Source organism: Lissotriton helveticus, chromosome 12, assembly GCF_964261635.1.
Source record: "Lissotriton helveticus chromosome 12, aLisHel1.1, whole genome shotgun sequence".
Taxonomy (NCBI): Eukaryota; Metazoa; Chordata; class Amphibia; order Caudata; family Salamandridae; genus Lissotriton; species Lissotriton helveticus.
Window position 1 is genome coordinate 594,537,625 of NC_136073.1, and position 21,721 is coordinate 594,559,345.

Here is a 21,721-nt window from a genome sequence, read left to right on the forward strand (position 1 = left end):
GCCCTTGAGAATTCCAATAGAAGTTCATGTTCTGGTGTGAACATGGGCTTCTATTGGAATTCTCTTTGCCACTTAATACCTTTCAACCCGGAATCATCTGATAATTTTAACTAGATCACTGCAATGCTTCTACCTTGGTGTAACAAACACGCTGTTGAATGGCCTTCAGCTGCTACGGAATTCAGCTGAAAAGGAAGGACAAGGGAACCCTACTCACTATGGAACCAGGGTAATTAAGTATTTTAAGAAAAACAATAGTTCCAGTGGGAATGTATACTTAATATTGATTTAAAAAAAGGAAAATGGCGAAATCGCAATAACCAGGGGTTAGCGGTGATGTCAGAAAGAAGGTGCACAAACACTTATTATTTAGTTCAGTAAATATATTAAGTAAACAATTACTCAAATATATACAAAAGAAACAACGAAATTTTCATAGTTGTGTAAAGTGTCCCAAGTGAAATATGAACCTAAAAAATGTGTGACATTGTGAAGTAATTTTTACATGGTTTCTAAGACATTTGTTTTAAGAAGGCGACCAATTTCCAGTTATTTTCACAAATATATAGCCCCTATACATTCATAGAGTGCAATGTTCAGTGGTTCGCTTTCTTCTTCCAACAGCCCGACAGAGTAAGGGCCGTTGAGGTTTGGCCATTCCACCTCCCCTCTGAGTAGGAGTGCGAGATTAAATGACCTGTTTTAACTCTATCTTAATGTTCTGAAAAGTGTGGCAGTAAGGGACAGTAAAAATGTTTAAATGATCCCGCACACCAAAGGAGAAAACCACGAAGGTGTGGGGGTCCTCAGTTTTTATTCATTCAAAAATAAAATCCTGCTTGAAATTCAAAGTTTGACAGATGATCCGTCATTTTGACGATACCGTCCGCCAAACTTTAACTCATTGACAGAAAACAATGTGACAGCGGTTCCTGAAAATGACAATATAGCTGCTCCTCTCAACGACTGGAGATGTTTGCTGGGCTGACAGACATCTCTATATTCAGAGTATAGGTACTCTGGGCGACAGAGTATTTTACTCTGCCGCGCTGGGAGAGTCCAATCCGTACTTCGAACTGTAAATCTGCCCTGGGGTCTTTCTTTTTTTTTTTTTTTAGCATCACTCATAACCTCTCATTGTTACATTGCCATCACAAAAATTCTCATGTTATGAACCTCTGGACAAAGGGCTGATTCAAGTGGGAACGTATGACATGCATGTTACAAATTTATCTCAGGAGCAAGCATTCATGTCACTTAGAGATTCATGTAGAGTTATAACTTTATCCAGATGTTGATGTTTATTTATGGTAGCAGTCCGCAATAAAGAAGCATTTTAACATACCCATTTCTTCAATTAGACTCAACAGTCGAAGTATCTGACGTGGCAGTTTGATGGTGAATATCGAGGGGATGACTGCACGGCCACATTGACTCTTGGTAATCCTGACACCATCAATGAATCAGGTAAGATCCAAAAAAAGCAAGATTTCGTTTTTCAAGGACTCTGCATAACGCTATGTTTTTTTGTTTAAAGGAATGAGTATTCTTGCTAGCCCCAAGTTGCTCCAAGAAATTCCAGCTAGCTACAGAGTTTACTACTGACAACAGTAGTGGAAAAAGTGCTAATAAGTGAGAGTTATTTTAATCCTGTTCCATACAGATTACTTGTTTTTAAATTCTGAATGATTAATTTAAAGTTATTTTGGTTTTAATACTCACTTATACATTAGACAACAAAACTTTTAACCAGTAAACAATATATTAAACACCAAATCTTCAAAAGCATAAAACATTGATAAAAAAATAAAATCTTCAGATTTACTGTATCACACAGGAATTTCTAATCCTCTTTCATGACTCTTTTTTCATTCTCAATTCACAAGGCAGCGATACATACAGAACGCTCTTGACTTTTCTTTGCTTTAGTCTGCATTTTAACTTTGTTATAGCTGTTTTGCACAAACGTTATTGCACTTATTGCGATTTCCTAAACGCCTGACATTTTTTACTTTTTTAATTAGCTTGTTTGGTGGTCTGCGTTTGATATGCTGACCCCCGTCAGCCGGCATGCCGCTCTCCGTTCCACTACGGCGTTTTACTGAGCCGATTGAGTGAAGAGAGTCAGGCAATTAGTCTGGGCGGATTAGAGCGTTTGAGGGCCGCCATCTTGAGTGGTTAGCATTCTAGTCGACAGACTCCATGAGGGAAGGGCTCCATAAAGCAACCCTGATGAGGACGCGTAGCCACATGGCAGCGACACATACAGAACGCTCTGAGGTTTATTTGCTTCATTCTATGTATTTTAACTTTGTTATAGCTATTTTTCACAAACGCTATTTCACTTATTGCGATTAACTAAATTCCTAACATTTTTCACCTTTTTAATTACCTTGGTTGCTGGGTGGTCTACATTTCATACGCTGACCCCCTCCAGCCGGCACGCTGCTCTCCTGTCCACCACAGCATTTTACAGAGCCGATTGAGTGGAGAGAGTCAGGCATTTAGTCTGGGCGGATTAGAGATCTTGACGGCAGCCAGCTTGAGCGGTTAGCATTCTAGTCGACAGACTCCATGAGGGAATGGCTACATAAAGCATTTTCGTTGTGGAAACCTGGCCCGATGAGACCTCAGGGCCTGACTTAGTGATAGCCGTTCCACCTGGGTTTTTAATAGCCAGAAAAGACCGATTGGGGAAAAAAGGAAGGGGGCGGGCCATTATTTATAGTGATTACCTGAAAGCATCATTCAAAGGCATTCCCACATATTCGGAAATGAGGTGCTCTCTGTGAGAAGGTGGCTTGGTATATGCTGTCCACTAATTGAAGTGGGCACCTTGTACCAATCCACACGACCCTCATGATGTATGAAGTCAAAGATAACCTTATTGAAAGCTATCCTAGTGGTAGCTATGGGGAGCAGCCTTCAGGCTTAATCTTGAAGGAATGTAAAGCAGCTTGTTTTACCAGAATATCACCCCCTAAATGACTAAATGAGGGAGAACCACACAGTAGTTATATAAAAATATGTATTTATTAATATAACACTCTTTACTATCCTCTACACGAGGATAGAATACAAAGCACACAAAACAATATCAATAGAACAGTTGTAAGTAGCACAATACACAGCAGGCTCCAGGGGGAGACCGAACCATATACTAAAATACTGGTATAACAATCACAACTTGACTAGACACAGTGCCTAGTGCACTTAGAATTGCTGGGACCCGAGGAACCACCCAAGGTGATGAAACAGGAGACCCACCGAGGACAGGTGCAGTGAGGAAACACGACTGCGTGCTCCGTACAACTCTATGGGAAAGTCGTCGGTTGCAAAGTCAAAGTTTAAGGACCCTTCTACGAGGACTTTGAGCAAACCCTTTTGAACTTAAGAGGTTGGAGAGCCACCATACCCATGGATACCGTAGTACCAGAGTTACCTATCCCAGGGGAGCTGGGTGCATAGGTCTGAAGTGGTGTCGGAAACCTCAGTTGTTCTCTATGGAAGCTGGTGAAGAAGTACTGCTGCCGTGGAGGTGAAAAGGGTCTGGTGGAATCCAAGCCTGGATTCTGTATGGAAGGAACCTGAAAGCAGTGGGGACAGATTCTGGGTCACTTCAGAGTGACCAGGGGCTCGGTTGATGAATGCCCACTGATGTTGGGTGCTTCAGATACTAAGAAGGGATGCTTGACTCTGCAGCCACGAGGTCCCGGAGGCGGCGACAACGACCAGGAGCCGGAGGTGAGCTGTCACACGAAGGATGTCGAGTGCTGAGGGGACGGTTTCCGGCAGGAGCACAAACAAGCCTTTGTCAACAGCAACCTACGCAGGAAGGACAAACAGGTTACAGTGTGGACCAGCAAGGTTCAGGGGACTCCACAAGGAATGGAGAGTCAGGGCACGTCTGGAGTAACCAGGAAAGCCCACAAACAATCAAGATGACCCTCAGGAGGACTCACAGGCCGAATTGCCAGGAGTCGCGAGGGGACCTCGAGCAAGATTCAAAAGTACCAGCCCACGGAGCACTCGGTGCGAGGAGGCCAGAGTTCTTTGGTACAAATACTGCTCAGGGTCAGGACGACACGGAGTCCAATGCACAAGGGCAGGAATTGCCAACAAGCATATGCCCTTGCAAATGATTGCAATGCACAGGGGTTCGGGTTATGCAGCCCCCATGAGGGATACTGTCCAGGGGACCCTGCTAGGGGAGGGGCAGGACAGAGGGATGGCTGCACCCATGCACTTTGTCCAGTTTGGTGCCAGAGCAGGAGCCAATGGCTCCCAGAACTGGTTTGAGCTGGACTATGCACAGGAACACCAGATTTGCCCCCAGTGCAGACTTTCAGGCACTCTGAGTTCACCCACCCAGCCCCAATACACTAAACCCTGTGTGGGAGGTAGTCACACCTCCCTGTGACAGGATGTCTATTGTGCTGCCTTCCCCTGCTCAAGCTTGGCTCAGCAGCAGGAGGGCAGAAATGTGTCTCTGGCTGGCAGCATATATTTTGTGCAGTTCGGATCAAGAAGGTTGGTACCGGATAGACCGGTGACCCCACAAAGCGTGCTTCTGAAGGGTGGAATCATACCTCCCACACCAGTTACTGGTGTGGAGGTCTGATTCCAAGGTGTTTGATAACAAAACTCGATATGTTTCTATGCAGCCGTTTTCAAGATAGTATTTACCGCGAGGTTATAATGCACCTCTACCTAGATGTCTGGCAGAGTCACAGACAACCCAGGAGAATTGTCTCCGAAGGCTGCAGATGGGTTCTGCTCATGCAGGGACACCCTCTCACATAAAATCCAGCACCCTGCCTTCAGGATTGTTAAGGCCTGCTATAGGGGTGACTTATAAGCTTTAAGTGTAGTGACCATTCGTTATAGTAAACCTATATCTAAGGTAAGTGGTGCAAGCACCATCTTACACAGGCTGCCGTAGCTGACCTAGAGTTCCATTTTGCATGGCCTTTCATGGGTGGCATCATACTTGCTTGAGCCCATGGGAGGCCTCTGGGGAAACTATGGCCTGGGTACATGGTGTACCATATACTAGGGACTTATAAGGGTACCCCAGTATCCAATCTGGAGTGTACCAAAGTACATGTATGTCAATTTAAGGGCAAAAGCAGATAGACTGGGGTCCTGGTACGCAGGATCCCAACCAGATAGCCAAAAAAAGTGAGACATCAAGCAAAACGTGGGGGTAACCTTAAGAAGCAGATCCTACTTTCCTACACCCTCCTTTAAGCTAGCGGTCAATAATGTGTACTTGTTTAGCGGGCTATTAGTGTCCACCCACCAGGACCAAGAACCAATTTTATGCAAACCATGGGTCAGCTTCTTGAACACAAAGTTAATTCACAAGACTACACTATCCTAGGGTGTTGGATTTTGGGGTCTCTAGTTGGCACAAGTAGGTACTTGTGACAAATAGGGAACTTTGCCTCTAGTCAGGGTAAGGGGCACACTCCTAAAATAACTCCTGCTCACCCCCTTGGTAGCTTGGCACGAGCAGACAGGCTTATCTCAACAGCAGTGTGTAAAGCATTTGTGACCACATACAGTAATCAAGTGACAACATTATAGATGGACCCCACACAAGTTTAAAATCAAAAATAAGTATTCTTTATATAGATTTACCACAAGACCATAAACGACAAAAATGCTGATTTTCCACAGTTTTAATGGTAGAAAATCATGATTTTATTAAAGGCATGGTGGCTAATATTGTGCATCACATTCCTTTATTGCTCCTGAACACTGAACATGCATGTTGTCCAAACACCGGCAGCCATCTTCCTCTTTTGTCTGCAGCAAAATAACTTAAGAAACTTCTTATAACTTCCAAGATACGATCCAAAACTCTCCACATTTTCTTTTCCAACAAACTGTTCTTTCTTTAATTCTGACCTGAATAAAAATAAAAATAAAATATCAAGAATAACATGGGTAGGGTATACAAATGCACGGGAGGGATAATATTAGCCTCCGTGCCTTTAATAAAATCATGATTTTCTACCCATTAAAACTGTGGAAAATCTGCATTTTATTTCAAAGGGCCGGAGGCCAATATTATGCATGTTCAAAGTTCATCTAAAACATTCTGCACAATATTTTCCAGAGGCTTAAAGTAGAACTTCTTAAAAGTCGAATTAGAAGACCAATCTGCTGCTTTTAAAATTGCACTCAAACTAGCCCCTTTCATAACGTGTCATAGCCCCCCTGCTTGAATGCGCTCCAAAATTTTCAATGTCAATCCCTGACATCTTCATAACTTCTTTCACCCATTAAAGTGGGTGCTGAAACTCCTTTATAAGGCATTCTGTATGAAATAAGTAATTGAGAACAATGTACTGCACATAAACTCAAAGTTCTTTTCTCATATTCTGTTAAACAACGTACAACACACAAATTATCATGACCCTCTATATTCGGATAAAAAATTGTCTTTGACATTGTCTTAGTTCTTTTCCTTATCTCAAAACACACCCCTTCAGGCTGATAACACCGAGAAGAAACTTCTAAGGCCCTAATATCCGAAACTCTTCTAAAAGAAACCAAACACAAAAGGACTGCCAATTTCCATGATAAACTCTTCAGACTCAACTCACAATTAGGTTTCCAGCTATCCAATTCCTTCAATACCAAAGATACGTCCCAAAGAAACACATATTTCGCTCTTGGTGGCACTTCCAAACGAACACTCTTAAGCACTCTTTTCACCAAAACATGTTGACCAACTGGCACCCCGTCAACCAATTCATGCCCGGCCGAAATAGTCCATCTGTTCAAATTAACTGTATTGTATGCAAGACCTTTCCCAAAAAGCAAAGATAAATAATTTACCACCTGTACTACATTAACCGATACGGGATCCAAATCCCTTTAAAAAAAACAATCACACCACTTCCTCCAAGCTGATCTATATGCTTTTGAAGTACCCTTTGCCCAAGATGCATTGATGAGCTCTGAAGCCTCTGACAATAGTCCCAACACCTTCCAAACTCTCCTGAAATCAGGCACCCCAAAAGCCTCAACTGTCCTGAAATCACTAGATTGTGGACCCTCCCCTGTGGATCCAACAATATATCTTGAAAATTTGGAATCTACACTGGATCTTCCACTAACATGCTCATCAAGTCTGGAAACCGAACTTGAGCCTGTCAAAAAGGTACTATCACCACTAACAGCGACCTTTCCTTACTTGCTTTCAACAAAACCCTCGGAATCATCGAGAATGGAGGAAAAGCATACAGACCTTTCGTCCCCCAAACCTGGAAGATGCATCTATCCCCTTGGTATCCGGATCCGGTTTCCAACTGTAAAACTTCGCCAACTGTGTATTCAACCTGTCCGTAAACAAATCCACCTGAAATGGGCCCCATCTTTCCTGTATCCTTAAAACACCTCCCTGTTCAATCTCCAATTGCTCGCATCCACCAAATACCTTGAACTCTTTGCTCATTGCTCTTCCCTGGAATATACTGAGCTTGCACCATAATCTGATTCTCCATGCAGAAACCCCAAAATTCCTTTGCCCTTTCCGCTAAGCCCTTTGACCGTGGACCGCCCATCTTGTTCACATAACGAACCGCTGAAATGTTGTCCATTTTCAACAAAACACAACATTTCACTTGTCCTTTCACAAAGCTCCTGACCGCAAATGATCCGGCTAAAAGCTCTAGGCAATTTATATGCATCTTCATCTCTTCCATTGTACAACACCCTCCTGTTGTCACAACACCACATCTTGCTCCCCAACCTGTGAGGCTTGCATCCGACTCTATAATCATCTCTGGACTCTCTCTCGAAAATTGCACTCCCATTCCACGCTTCCAGGTTCAATAACCACCAATCCAACTCTTCCTTTGCCTCTAAATTCATTCACACCATCTGTGAATACTCCTTGTCCTTGTCCTTGTCTCAAATGATACCCTTTTAACCTCTGCAAAGCTCAGTAATGAAGAGGCGCTGGAAATATTGCTTGTATTGATGCTGACAACAGACCTAATTGTCTTGCGAATTGTCTCAACGTTATCCATTCTGCTACCTTCACTTTCTTCACTTCTCTCCATTGGCAACTTCAACATACAATCCAACGTCAAAATCTGAAAACCTAAAAACTGAATCTCCTCTGCAGGTACCACACAAGATTTCTCTCTGTTCACTACAAATCCCAAATCTTCCAACACCTTTATTGTGAATTCCGTCTGTTCCTGAGCCAATTCCCTTTCCTCCGCCATAATCAGAATGTCGTCCAAACACACTATTAGTCGAATTCCCCTTGATCTCAACCATCCTACCACCGGCCTCATTACCTTCGTAAAACACCAAGGGGCTGACGTGAGACCAAACGGAAGACTCTTGAATCTCCAACATCTCCCCCTCCACCTGAATTGGAGTAAATCCCTTTGCTTGACACAAACTGGAATCGTAAGGTAAGCATCTTTCAGATCTAGCCTTGTCATCCAATATCCTTTCCTTAACACATCTCTAATGAGATGGATCCCCTCCATTTTGAAATGGTTGTAACAAACCCAATCGTTCAACTCTCAAGTTTATTACTGGTCTCATTTTCTTGTCTTTTTTCTCTACTAGAAAGATGTTGCTCACAAAACATCCTTGTACTGCTATTGCTGACTCTATCGCACCTTTCTCTTCCAATGCAATTACCTCCAGACACTCTTCTAAATCCTTTGAAAATCTTAACATATTTGGAATCCTTTCCTGTTTTGGTTGTTCCACAAAATCTATTTGATAACCTGCCACAGTTTGCAAAACCCGTGGATCTTGAGTAATCTCTTTCCACCTCATAACAAAATGGGCTAGTCTGCCGCCCAATGTGTTACTAGGGTACAAATATGGTCTCTGTTTATCCTTACCTGAGGAACTTCTTCCTCTCCGATCTGAACGCATTCCCCTTCCTCTTGACCTCTGTCTTTGAGGGAAGAAATTTCCATGTTCACCTCTTGAACTGTACCCATATCCATAATTGTAGGGTCTGAATCGTCTTGTGAAAGAACCACAAGATATTCCTTGTCCTCGGTCGGGGAATTGACCCCGCATCCACCCGGCCGAGCCAAAAACCTTCCTAATAACTCTGTGAGCTTTCTGAATTGAATTAAATGTTCCTACATATTTTCCCATATCTCTCGCAAATTCTTCCCCAAATAACATTGCCTGACCCTTTTCTCCGAACTCTTTGGTAGCCAAGTCATCTAATTTGGGATAAATTTTCATTAAAATACTCTTTCTTCGTTCCATGCATAAAGCTGCGTTCGCATTGCCCAAAAGGCAAACAGCCCTTTGCACCCACTGGCGCATTTCTTCCATATCTGCACATTTATTGCTTGAATGTGCCTCTTCACACATTTCAAAAATCCTAGTCAAAGGACCCAAAATATCAAGTAACCTGTCCTGACATCCCTTGAGTCCCTTGTCAAGACCACGTCTTGGGTCCCTTCCAGATTTATTTAAGAACGCCATCATTTTTAAATCTAATTCCGGAGTATAAACTACTTTATTCTCCAAACTCGGTCTAGGACACTCTGACCTTAAACGCGTTCTTACTTCTTTTGGAATCTCTCTACGGATCCAATAAGATATATACTTTGCCACTTGTTCCGCAGGCACCCACTGCGGAGATAACGGGTGCTGAATTAGTAACGGATCAAGCATATCTTCCCCTTGCGGGTCTAAAATGTCCTTCTCCTGTTTAATCTTTCCATCCTCAACCTTCCTCCTTTTTACTTCAATTACTTCATCATCTGTGTCCTCAAAACTTGACGAACACGTGATTTCAACATCCCCACCAGTTGATGATGAATCACACACCACTATACTGTGGTGCCTTTTTTTTGCCTTTATAGCTGATCTGTTGGCCTTCATAGCCATTTCACTCTCTTGAACCTAACATTCAAACCCTTTTGAACTTTTTTGTTTTTCAATATTCTTTCTCGTTTCCTATCTCTTAACACCATCCTGTCTAGATCCACTAGCAACTGCCTCTACTTCCTCCGTGGACCAAAAAACCTCCTCACCGTTGGTTTTTCCCTTTTTTCCTTTTCTTTCAAACTCTTTTCTACTGAACTCTCAATTTTGTTATCAATATTTGCTGTCAATTCCCCAAACATCTTATCCATGTACTGTTTGAATTTATCCTCAAAACCTGACTCCTCATTCTTATTTTGGTAAACAAGTAATTTGACTTAATTATTTTCCTTTTAAAACAAAAAATACACTCTTTCTACCCCTCAAACAACCTTAATCCTCACAGCTTTCCTATCATGCATCAATTTCTCTCTCTTCTACCGATCGACTACTAACACGATTGTTTTTTTATTATTCTGTCAAGTTAGATTCCCAAAAAATGGTGGAACTCCATCCCTGTCTAAACTCCTATTCATCCCCAATCATCTAAAATGGCCGCCCGACGTAACGTAAAATGTACGCGAGCCCACACATGCCAAACCTCCTTTCCTGTAATCTTATTTCTAACATCTTCCTGATTACGTGAGCAGAGACCGTCTAAACATTTCTCCAAATAAACACCAAATAAGTCTTCCTGCGCAACCATCAACACTCGCACATCTCAGCGATGTCACGATACGCTACTAATCCAATCTGTTTTCATTTGAACAACCCCTCATGAACAAACCGGTCTTAAAAGGCTGCTCGAGGCTGCACTCAACAATTCCACCTTCCTCGCGCCCCCCTTCAAAAGGCTCGCGCATGTAACCGTATGTCTTTTATTATCGTTTTCAACATTTCTATAAACCCCTCTTAAACGCTCATTCTCTCCTTTATCATTCCTCCTTAACCAAAAACTCCTAATTCCAAAATTATTCCTACAAATATTATTTCTCTTTTTTTTTTAATTACGATCTTTTCACATATATTATTTTTTAATATTATATAAACAATCTTCTTTAACTAACAGGTTCATTCAATTAAAAACAATTGCTTTAAATATGCTTACTCAATACATTTCGTATTCCAATTCTTAAATTTAAGTTTATCCTTAAAGAGTACTTATCTTCAGTGTGAGCAACAACAAAAGAGGAAGATGGCTGCTGGTGTTTAGACAATATGCATGTTCAGTGTTCTGGATTGTTTTTGATGTTCTGATTCTAAGTTCTTGTTGCTGCTGTGTGAGGAGCAATAAAGGAATGTGATGCATAATATTGGCCTCCGGGCCTTTGACATAAAATCCACAATACTGTACTTAAAATGGTAGTTTGAGCTTAGTTCTGTTTAGTTCTTAAAATGCAACACTTTGAGTCAATGTACCTTACGCTTCCACAACAAAAGTGTTGCAGCGATGGAAATGCAGAAAAGTTCTGGTGCAAAGAAATAAAGACGTAAAGATCTTCCAGATGCGGCACGCTTCTCAGATGATGCGAGAAGTCTCGTTACGATGCGTCAGCTGCAGTGGCGACACCCTTGTTCCGCGATGCGACGACAACAGCTTCAGCTGCGACACTCTTCTCCGACGTTGCGAGACGTTTCCGCACAATGCGACAACGACAGCGGCCACATCCAAGATGTGACGACTGTAGATCCGACGGCGGTACGCTTCTCCGTGGATGCGAGGCGCTTTTCTCAATGCAGTGCAATACGACAGCTACAGCGGCGATATTCCAGATGCGACAGCAGCAGCAGCGATCGCGACAGGATTCCTCTTCGATGCTGAAGCTTCTCTCGATGCGGTGCAATATGACAGCTGCAGCGGCGACATCCAAGATGCGACGGCAGTAGCTGCGACGGCGACACGCTTCTTTCTCTTGAGTCGCGCTTCCAGCTCCTTGCAACACACAGTCCCTCAGAAGGCCCAAAACAGCAGCAGGCACTTCCCAAGGAACTCTGAGGAGCTGGGGGTTGAAGTCTGTTGTCCCTGACACCTCAGCAGGAGGCAAGCTCTGTTCCAAGCCCTTGGAGATCCTTACAAGTTGATGAAAGTAGACAAAGTTCTTTTCTCCTTTCTTTGGCAGTCAGGCAACCATTGCAGGCCAATCCCCCAAGCAGCACTTCAGCTTAGGGATAGTCTCTCCTCAGTTTCTTCAGGTTCCTCTCCTCAGCAAAGGTTTCTTCTTCTTTGTCCAAAAATTATCTAATTTGTTGGGATCAGGGTCCCAATATTTATACCCCAAAATCATTTGTCCTCTGAGGGCAGAGGGGCCTTTGCCCAGTCCAAACCAGTTCTGGAGCACTCTGTTGACATGATTCCTTCTCTCCTTTCTCAGTGCAGGGCAGAGACATCAGACGCACCACAGGGGGTGAAGCCAGCACTGTGGGGGGGGGGGGGGGCAGGCACAGTCATATTCAGGTCCCAGGAGCAACTCCTGCCTCCCATCTAGATGCAGATCTCTCTATTTACCACTGGGCGGACTCACCCTGTCTCCTGGAATCCCCCAGCCCTGTCACTCAAACGCCAGACAAGGAATACACAACGTAGCAGAGGCAGGCTTTGAGAGTCAGAGAAGAAAAAACCTACTTTCTAAAAGTGGTATTTTCAAACACAGAATGTTAAAACCAACTTCACTAAACAATTTTTTTTAATTCGGAGTTCAGGCATACTAAACTTGAATCTCTACCATGTTCCTTGAGTCCGTTAGGATTATAAGATGTATTAATCTAACTGCCCATTCTGGCCTATGGAGAACAGGTAGGCTTGCAATAGTTAAAAACGAAAATGGCTGTCATTCACTATTAGGACATGCCACACACACCAGGGCATGTCCTACCTTATACTTACAATGCACCCTGCCCTTGGGCCTACCATATGGGTGTCTGATATGAATAAAAGGGAAGGTTCTGGGACTGGCAAGTGGGTGCACTTGCCCAGTCAGCATGGCAGTACCAGAATGCACACAGGCTCTGCAATGGCAGACCTGAGACACATTTTATAAGGCTGCTTCTGTGGGTGGTACAACCAGTGCTGCAAGCCCACTAGCAGCATTTGGTTGACAAGCCCTGGGCACACTCAGTGCACTGCACTAGGGTCTGACAAGTAAACCAAACCAGCCAATCATGGAATCACTAATTCATACATCAATTTACAATAGGGAGAGCATATGCACTTTAGCACTGATCAGCAGTGGTAAAGTGCCCAGAGTCATAAAACAGCCAATAACAGGTCAAAAAAATAGAGGAGGAAGGCAAAACGTTCAGGGATGACCCTGCAAAAAAGGCCAAGTCCAACACAGGGGATTTTAACTTTCACCTGGATAACCTTTCAGATAAAAATTCCTCTGCCCTCATGGACCTGGTGACAAGTGTAGGCCTAGAATAGATCAGGGAAGGGCACATTCACATAGCTGGACACCTCCTGGACGTCGTCTTTACAGGCTGTCCTTTTCTGAAATATAATAACAACTTGCAACTCCACTGGTCTGACCACCTAGCAGTGATGCTAACTCTAACTCTGCCTTCTTCAACTGGCTCCAAGCACTGTCTAGCTAGAAGCCATAAAAGATATTTGTGGCATCACATGGATAGAACAAATGTCATCACTCACTTGGGTCAGAACAAACTCTGTCTCCCTTAAGACCCAGAGGCAGCTTCACTAGAATATCATAATTGGATTGCTGAAGTGGTACAAGCCACAATTCCCCAGAGAGCAAGGAAAATAAGCAGGAGAGCACCCAGTGAACCCTGGTTCTCAGAGGAACTAAAGCTATTGAGGAGGCACCGTCACAGACAAGAAAGGTGCTGGCGTCAACAATATGATCCCAGGGAGAAACAAATATATAAGACAAAATTGGAACAATATAAAGAACTGATCCAGAAAACTAAAATCATTTATTTTGCGAAGAATAATTCTAAAGAACTATTTGCGACGGAGCTGAAACTTAGCCATTCACAGGAGACTCAACATAATACAATAATCAAGTCTTCTGCAACAGTTTAGCATCCTCTTTTGGCATTAGAGTTTCTACTATCTATAATACTTTTGCCTCACACTCTGCAAACAGTCAGAGTTCACAGGCCTCAATGTGTGATGTTGTAAACACACTTCCAACAGTTTCCAACTTAAACCTAGAACCTGATCTGCCCCAATTCTTAGATGTTACAACGGTATACCATGAACACATTACAAAACTTCTCTTGGCCACTAAATCAGATCACACTTGGATCCTTGGCCTCCCAAGATAATCCATATGATAGTGGAGACAGTTGCCCGTCCACTCATGGAGGTACTCAACACTGTCATTAAAACAGGGATATATCCTAAGATGTGGAAAAAAACATCTATTTTACCTCTATTAAAGAAGTCAAACTTAGACAAAACAGACCCGGGAAACGATCGCCCTAGCTCTCGTCTGCCTCTTCCAGCTAAAATCAGTGAGAAACACAATAAACAAGAATTAGCTAATTTTATTGATGATCATCACATTTTGGACTCAATCCAGTATGGCTTCAGAAGCAAGCACAGTACTGAACTGGCCTTGATTACTCCAAAAGAAGAAATCAGATGTGTGGTTGATAAACGTGGCTCGGCAGCTCTGATATTGTTAGATTTGTCAGCTGCCTTCGATACGGTGGACCACGGTATCTTAATAAATTGACTTAAAAAATAGGGATAGCAGGCACAGCCCTTGCACTCCTCGGGTCCTTTCTGTCAAATTGTGAACAATTTGTTGAAGGGGAGGGTCTTAAATCACAGGGCTTCCGACTCCTATGTGGGATGCCACGGGTCTCATCCCTGAGCCCTCCCCTATTTAATATATATGTCACACCTCTGGCCCATCTGATTAAAACCCATGGCTTTGAGTTAGTATCATATGCAGATGATACTCAGATCATTGTATCTATCTCGAGCAAAAACTGCAACATGGCCCACAACTTTAATGAAAGTATGAGACATGTGAGTAGATGGATGGTGGAGAATTGCCTTAAACTAAATCCAAACAAAACAGAAGTCCTACTTTTTGGTAGAGATACATCCTTCTGGTCCACAGAGTGGTGGCCGGCAGAGCTGGGGACTCTTCTCACTCCAGCCACCAAGGCCAACAATCTTGGGGTCATTGACACCACTCTTTCTTTCTCTCATCATGTAAAGATGCCCACCTCATCATCCTGTTTTACTCTGAAATTTTTGAAGAAAATCTTTCCATTTATACCAGCAGAATTAAAGAAAACAGTGGTGGCAGCTGTGGTTCTGTCGAAGCTCGATTATTGTAATGGGCTACTGGTTGGAGCAAATAAAGCAGTATTGGCACCTGACCTGCTCTCCTTCAGAAAAGTCCTAAAAACCTGGCTATATACTTTATTACTTTACTCCCAGTACTAGAGCCTTCAACCAAATCTTCAATGCTTTTGTGTGTTTAGCTGCCAAGTGCCTACATGCCCTAGGGTAGTAGTGCGCTATATAAATATATAAATAAATTAATTAATTAACAATGTTTGCTAAAGAACCGATAAATGCGTGACCCAAAATCTGGAACCCCACAATCCCTCTCCACAACCTGCAGAAACTCTATCTTCACTGAGAATGTTCGACCAGTGCAATAGTTTTTCGGACGCACAGATCCCTCAGGAGCGCTTTTGACCCCCATGGGTTCAGCTATTACCCACAATGGATTTCCGCTGGCGGATCTGCCCTCCCTTCCAGTCTGCACCCCTGGATCGGGTGCTGGATTCAGAACGGATCCAATCGCTAGACCTCAACCTTCCCTAAAGCCTGTTCCAGCAGCATCGTTCTTGCGGCAGATGCCCTACGGTGCCGCCGTCCCTATCATAATACCCCACTCTGATATGGAGCTGGATCGGCAAGCCTGACATCGCTGCCAGCCAGAGTCTACCTTCCAAGTTGGAACCAGTGCCTCCTTTTTTTCAACAGGCATGAAAAAGAGTATGATCGGAGAGGATCTGAGGATCCTTACAGTTGCAACCCCCTTGAAGAGGCCAATGACCGCTGGTATGAGGAACTGGCTGATGCCAGTGTACTGGACACCTCACCAGACATTAGCCTGGTCTCTCCTGCTTGTGTGGTTATGGAGTGAAGGGCCTCATTTGTAATGGTGGTGGCAGCTGAGGTCTTACACCTTTGTCAGCTGAGAGTCTCTCCTTCAGAACCTCTTCTCTCTTTTAATGAAACCCTCACTGATGTCCTGCTCAGGCTTGAACCAAGCCATGCACAGCGGCGCCTGTGCAGAAGACAACTGCTTGCTGCCATCGGGGGACCCAGCTTTCCTCACCCAGCACCACACCCTGGAGAACCTGGTCATCCAGGCCTCCACCTCCAGAGTCAACTCTGGCTGATTCCCAACAATACCATTGGACAGGGAATTCAAGGGGCAGGACACCTTTGGCAACAGAATCCTGGTTGAGATTGGCTGGCTTTTCGGTGGATGTCCAGGCATCCCTTATGGGCATGCCCTTCAATGGCACCGTCTCTTTGGAGACTGGGCAGATTCAGCGCTTTAAGGACAGCCAAGCCACTGCCAGGTACTTGGGCTTCAATGTAGCCCCACGCTAACCCCATTCTGCCTTTCACCTCTTCCGTGGCTATGGTAGGGGCTACCAACTGCATCCATTCGCGCCCAGCCACCAGAGTCAATAAACTCCCCAGTCCTTTTGCGGCTGCAGTTACGGTTCCCACAAGCCTTGTGGGACAACCAGCCAGAGCGCGACAACGTCTGCCAGGCCTCCGCAGCCTCCAAACCCCTTTAGTTTGCCCTCGTACCATAAGAAGCACCCAGTAGGTGGCAGGATTCGCCATCACCTGCTCCAGTGGCAGTCCATAGCATCAGACAAGTGAGAAATTCAAATAGTTCAGCAGGGTTACTCCATCCCATTTTTAGAAACCCCACCACCCATGCCACCATCTTCAGACTTACTGAGGAAGGACCGCCCCTCCCTTCTCCATGGATAGGGTGCCGACAACAGAAGTAGGTCATGGAAGGAAGGAGGCCTCCACCCTATTTTAGACCTGCAGTCTCTCAATTTCTTCCTGTAAAAGGAAAAATTCAGGATGCTCGTGTTAGCTCAGGTTCTGGCCACCCAGATACTGGATAATAGCACTTAGCTTGCAGGATGCATATTTCCATGTCCCTATCCTGCTGGCCCATAGGCGTTACCTGCAGTTCACAGTGGGCCATGAGCATCATCAGTTCACTGTGCTTCCTTTTGGCCTTATCAGCGCCCCTTGGGTGATAGCTGTGGTTGCAGCACACCTGCGGGGATCAGAGGTTCCGGTCTTCCCCGACCGCGACTGCTCGCTACTGAAGGCTGACTTGCCCCAGGCAGTCGTTTCCCACCTTCAGACTACACTGGACCTCCTGCATTTGTTAGGGTTACCTATAAACATGCCAAAGTCACAACCGACTCCCTCTCAGGTGCTCCCTTTTATCAGAGCTTTTCTGGATACAGTGCAGTGTTGGGCCTATCCTCCGGAACAGCAAGTCGAGGCTATTCCGGCTGTGATTCTGATGTTTTTACCTCTATCCTGTATAACAGTGAGACTAACTCAGAAACAATTTAGGTAAAAAAACAGTCTCAAAGAGATGAGAGGCCACTTACATCTTTCTTTGTTACACATACCTGCTGGCATAAGCGGGATCTGCAGTGGGACCGGAAGGCCCAATGGGCGCAGCATCAAGGGAATCTCTCTGACCTGGTCCAGATATTGGAGGGAACTACAAAAGACCTGCAGTGGTGACTGATGGACTACTATTGGGTCAGCAGCAGACCCCTCTTACTTCCCCACCCAGAGCTTACTAAAGACAGTTGTGTCATTCCTGGGAGGGGGCGGCTGTCTAGGAGACGTGGAGATCAGAGGACTCTGGTCTCCAGCTGAACTTCAGCTCCACATCAACTTGCCTGAGTTGGGAGTGACATGGCCTGCATAAAAAGCTTTTATCCTTCCATCAGGGCGAGGCTAGTTCAGGTGTTCAAGGACAACACCGCTGCCATTTGGTACTGCAACAAGTAAGGAGTGTGTGGTTCTTGGACCCTATGTTGAGAAGCCCTACATCTCTGGATATGGCTGAAATGTCAGGGCATTTCCCTGGTGTTTTAACATATGGCCGATTCTCTGAACACCAGAGTGTTCAAACTCAGGTCTCGGTGCCTTGTGGATCACAAATGGTGGCTCCATCGGAATATGGTGCAAGGTCTCTTCAGAGATTTGAGAGAAACTTGGTTGGATCAATTTGCCACTGCCGAGAACGCACAATGTCAGCACTTCTGTGCGCTAGAGTTTCTAAGGTGACTTTTGCTCGAAAAGCTTTTCATCTCGAGTGGAGCTCGGGCCTCTTCTATGCCTTTCCACTGATACCACTCCTGCCCAGAGTTCTTAAGGAGATTAGAAACTAAGCAGCCCAAGCTATTCTTTTGGCAGTGGAATGGGCATGGAGAGTATGGTATCCAGAACTCATGAGCATGAGCATTGGCCCTCCCGTCAGTCTGCCCCTTAGGGAGGATCTCATGTCGCAGTATTAGGACAGGGTTCTGGACCTGAACCTGTGCTCGCTCCCCTCTCATGCATGGACATTGAATGGCGACAGTTGTAAATCTCACCCTTATTTGGTAGAGACTCTAACTAGCCACAGATTCCTTACCGACCATCTCATCCTCCCCGCTCTGTAAACAGATTTCTCCATATAGGGTAACCCTTATGAGATCCTTAGTGTCCGCACACCGGTGCATTAGTAACCTTTGTGGCTCTGCGCTTCTGGAATGGAAGGATCTTGAAAAGTAACTGATGTAGTTGTTAACTGCTTCTAGACTACAGTGAACCTCCTGCCATCTTTGAGGATCACTATCAATGTGCCAAAGCCACACCTGACTCCTTGCCAGATGCTCCCTTCATCAGAGCCAAATCTGGGCACAATTCGTTTTCTTGCCTTTCCTCCGAAAAGGATGAATCCAGGACATTCGGTCTATTATCCCGATGTTTTAGCCTTTGATTTGGCTTTCTGTAAGGTCGACTTTGAGGATGCTAAGACTGATGGCCTCCTGAATCCTGCTGGTCAACCATGCTAGATGGCATATGCGAGCGCTGCAGTGGGATCTAAAGTCTCAGTAGGCCCAACATCAAGGGGACCTTTCCGATTACAGCCAAATTTAGAAGGAGACTGCGAAAGATGTGCAGTGGAGGTTACTGGATTGCGAATGGGTCAGCGTCACACACTTCTCCCTACCCCACCAAAGGCTGACAATGGTGACCGATGTGCCACTTTTAGGTTGGGACAACTACCTAAGAAAGGTGGAGATCAGAGGACTCCGGTCTCCATGGGAGGTCCGGCTCCATATCAGCCTCCTGGAGCTGTGGGCCATCCACTTGGTGTTGAAAGCTTTCCTTCCTTCCATCAAAGGGAGGTTAGTAAAGGTGCTTGTTGACAACACCACCGCCATGTGGTATTGCAACAAGAAGGGCAGGGTGGGTTCTTGGGCCTTGTGCGCTAAATCTCTGGAAATGGCTCAACCGCCAAGGAATATTCCTGCTGGTGAGCCACCTGGCAGGGTCTTTGAATGCCAGGGTAGACAAGCTCTGCTGGGGACACCTAGTGGGCCACGATTGGCAGTTACATCTGGAGGTGGCACTAGGTTGCTTCTGTGAAAGGGGAAAATGTTGGCTTCATCTGTTCACCATCGCAGGGAACACATAATGTCAGCAATTCTGCATGTTGGAGTTTCCAAGGCGTCTCTCACTGGGAAACATGTTCCACTTGGAACTCAGGAATCCTGTGTGCCTTCCCGTTGATACCTCTATGTCTTAAGTCCTGAAAAAAAATCACTGGACCCAGGATTGGGCATGGAGAGAATGGTGTCCAGAGCTCCAAGGCTTGAGCATATGTCCACCAATCAAGCTGTCGTCCAGGAGGATTTGCTGTCGCAGGAACAGAGAAGGGTTCTGCACCCAGGACTTCTCAATGGCCACCTTCATGCATGGATATTGAGCAGCGATAGCTAAACACCTTTAACCTTCCTCCAGAGGTAATTGATGTCATCTTTGCAGCCAGGCGTCCCTGTTGCACACGCCAGATTGACCCGCGCCAGGTCAAGGTGTCTGGCGTTCTGTTCTTTTGTCTGTCTCTTGCCCAGCAAGACTTTGCTGTGGGCTCAGTTAAAGGATACTTTTGGCTTTTTCGACCTTTCTCTGGTTGCTGATTGTGATGGCCTTCATCACTTGTTTCCTCCCTTTCCCTTTGTCATTCTACAGTGGGACCTTACCCGAATCATCACATTTTGATATGCACTTCTTTTGAGCTGCTTCACAGCTGTCCTTTGTGGCTTCTTACCCTCAAGACAGTGTTCCTCATCACCATATTATTGACGTGGCGAGTGAGCTGCAGCCTCTCCACACCAATCTGCCGTACATCACCTTCTACTAATTGGCCAAAAGTCAGGCAGGACTACAAGCTCCTTCCACCAGAGCTAATGCTGTTATAGCTGTGTTGGCCTGCAGAGTTCCTGTTCTGGGTGTCTGTCAGACAACGACTGAGTATCACGCCATACTTTACGAAGCACTACTGCTTGGACAGTCAGGTTCGTCTAAAGGATTATTACAGCCACTTGGTCCTACAGGACTTTTTGGTTTGAACTAATTTACAAACCCACCTCCTAATGGTTACTGCTCTAGCATCTGTTCAAAAGGTGTGGAATCTGTTGTTCGAAGTCTCTATCAGAAGAACAAGTTACTTACCTTCAGCAGTGCTCTTTCCGGTAGACACTCCATCTAACTTAACTGCAGATTACTCAGTGACTCTCCCATCCTCCCCATGCTGTTAGCAGGACTCTATGTGTTAATAAGTTGCCAAGTTTAGGAATCTGCACATTAGTCAAATCCAATTTGCTGTTGCAGCTCTGCGTTTGGGAGCATAAGAGCAACTGACATCACCGTGCCAGAGTGGTGTCCCTATGAACCCCCACATCATTTCTGCAATTGTATCAGTGCAAAGCCGCAATGCAACATCTACTGGTGCGCAGAGGTACTGACGCCTAGGGAATATTCAAAAGTTGAAGAATCTGGGGTTAGGAAGAGTATCTACCAGAAAGAGTTTTACTGAAGATAAGTAACGTGTTCATTAATATGCCCATGTTATCATACAATCAGGCTTACTTGTATGTAACATGGTTGTATTACCAGGAAAGCCCTGCCACGCACGACAGGACAAGCTATACAGAATCATTGATTCTAATTGAATACATTGTGGGTGAAATTATTGTAACATTGTCTTTGCATCACTGCCCCTGCGAGTGTTCTCTCCACAGTGCAGTGGAGGCTTCTTTCTCTGTATTACAGGTGTGTTTCCCCCATGCCCAGTTAATGCTCAAGCTCCAATGTCAAGCCTCTGGCTCTCACCTGCGAGTTCTTTCATGCTCGGTAGCCATGATTGGAATGTGTTTAACTACACTGTTGGTGTAGGAGGCAGGCCTATGACAGAAACAAACGATGTTTCCTTTCAGGTCTCAGTTGGATCTAAAGAGCAGGCCACAATTAAGTTCTAAAAATAAAAGGACGTAGGCCAAATGCCTCAGGACCCAGATCTGTCCAATTCAATTCAATTTCAAAGCTTTATTCGATTATTAAAAACAATCACAAAAGCGTACAATATATAAAACAGAGTACAAACATTTCAGTGGAGACAACAACTGGTCAATATTGGGATTTAAAAAAATATTAAAACACCGGACTTCTCCTATGTGAAACAGCTTTAAGTAAAAAGGTAGCGGTAAAAAAGCGTATATCTATGGAGTCAAGTGCAAATAA

At 44.7% G+C, this 21,721-nt stretch overlaps 1 protein-coding gene across 2 annotated transcripts in view; it reads left to right on the plus strand.

Annotated features, from left to right (window-relative positions):
* The window catches only part of TOMM40L (translocase of outer mitochondrial membrane 40 like), a 586,774-nt gene that overhangs the window by 425,281 nt on the left and 139,772 nt on the right, over positions 1-21,721 (plus strand). For both annotated transcript variants that reach the window (XM_078669218.1, XM_078669219.1), the window contains exon 5: positions 1,362-1,467. In XM_078669218.1, the coding sequence (XP_078525344.1) occupies positions 1,362-1,467 (106 nt within the window). The remainder of the gene's footprint in view (positions 1-1,361; positions 1,468-21,721) is intronic.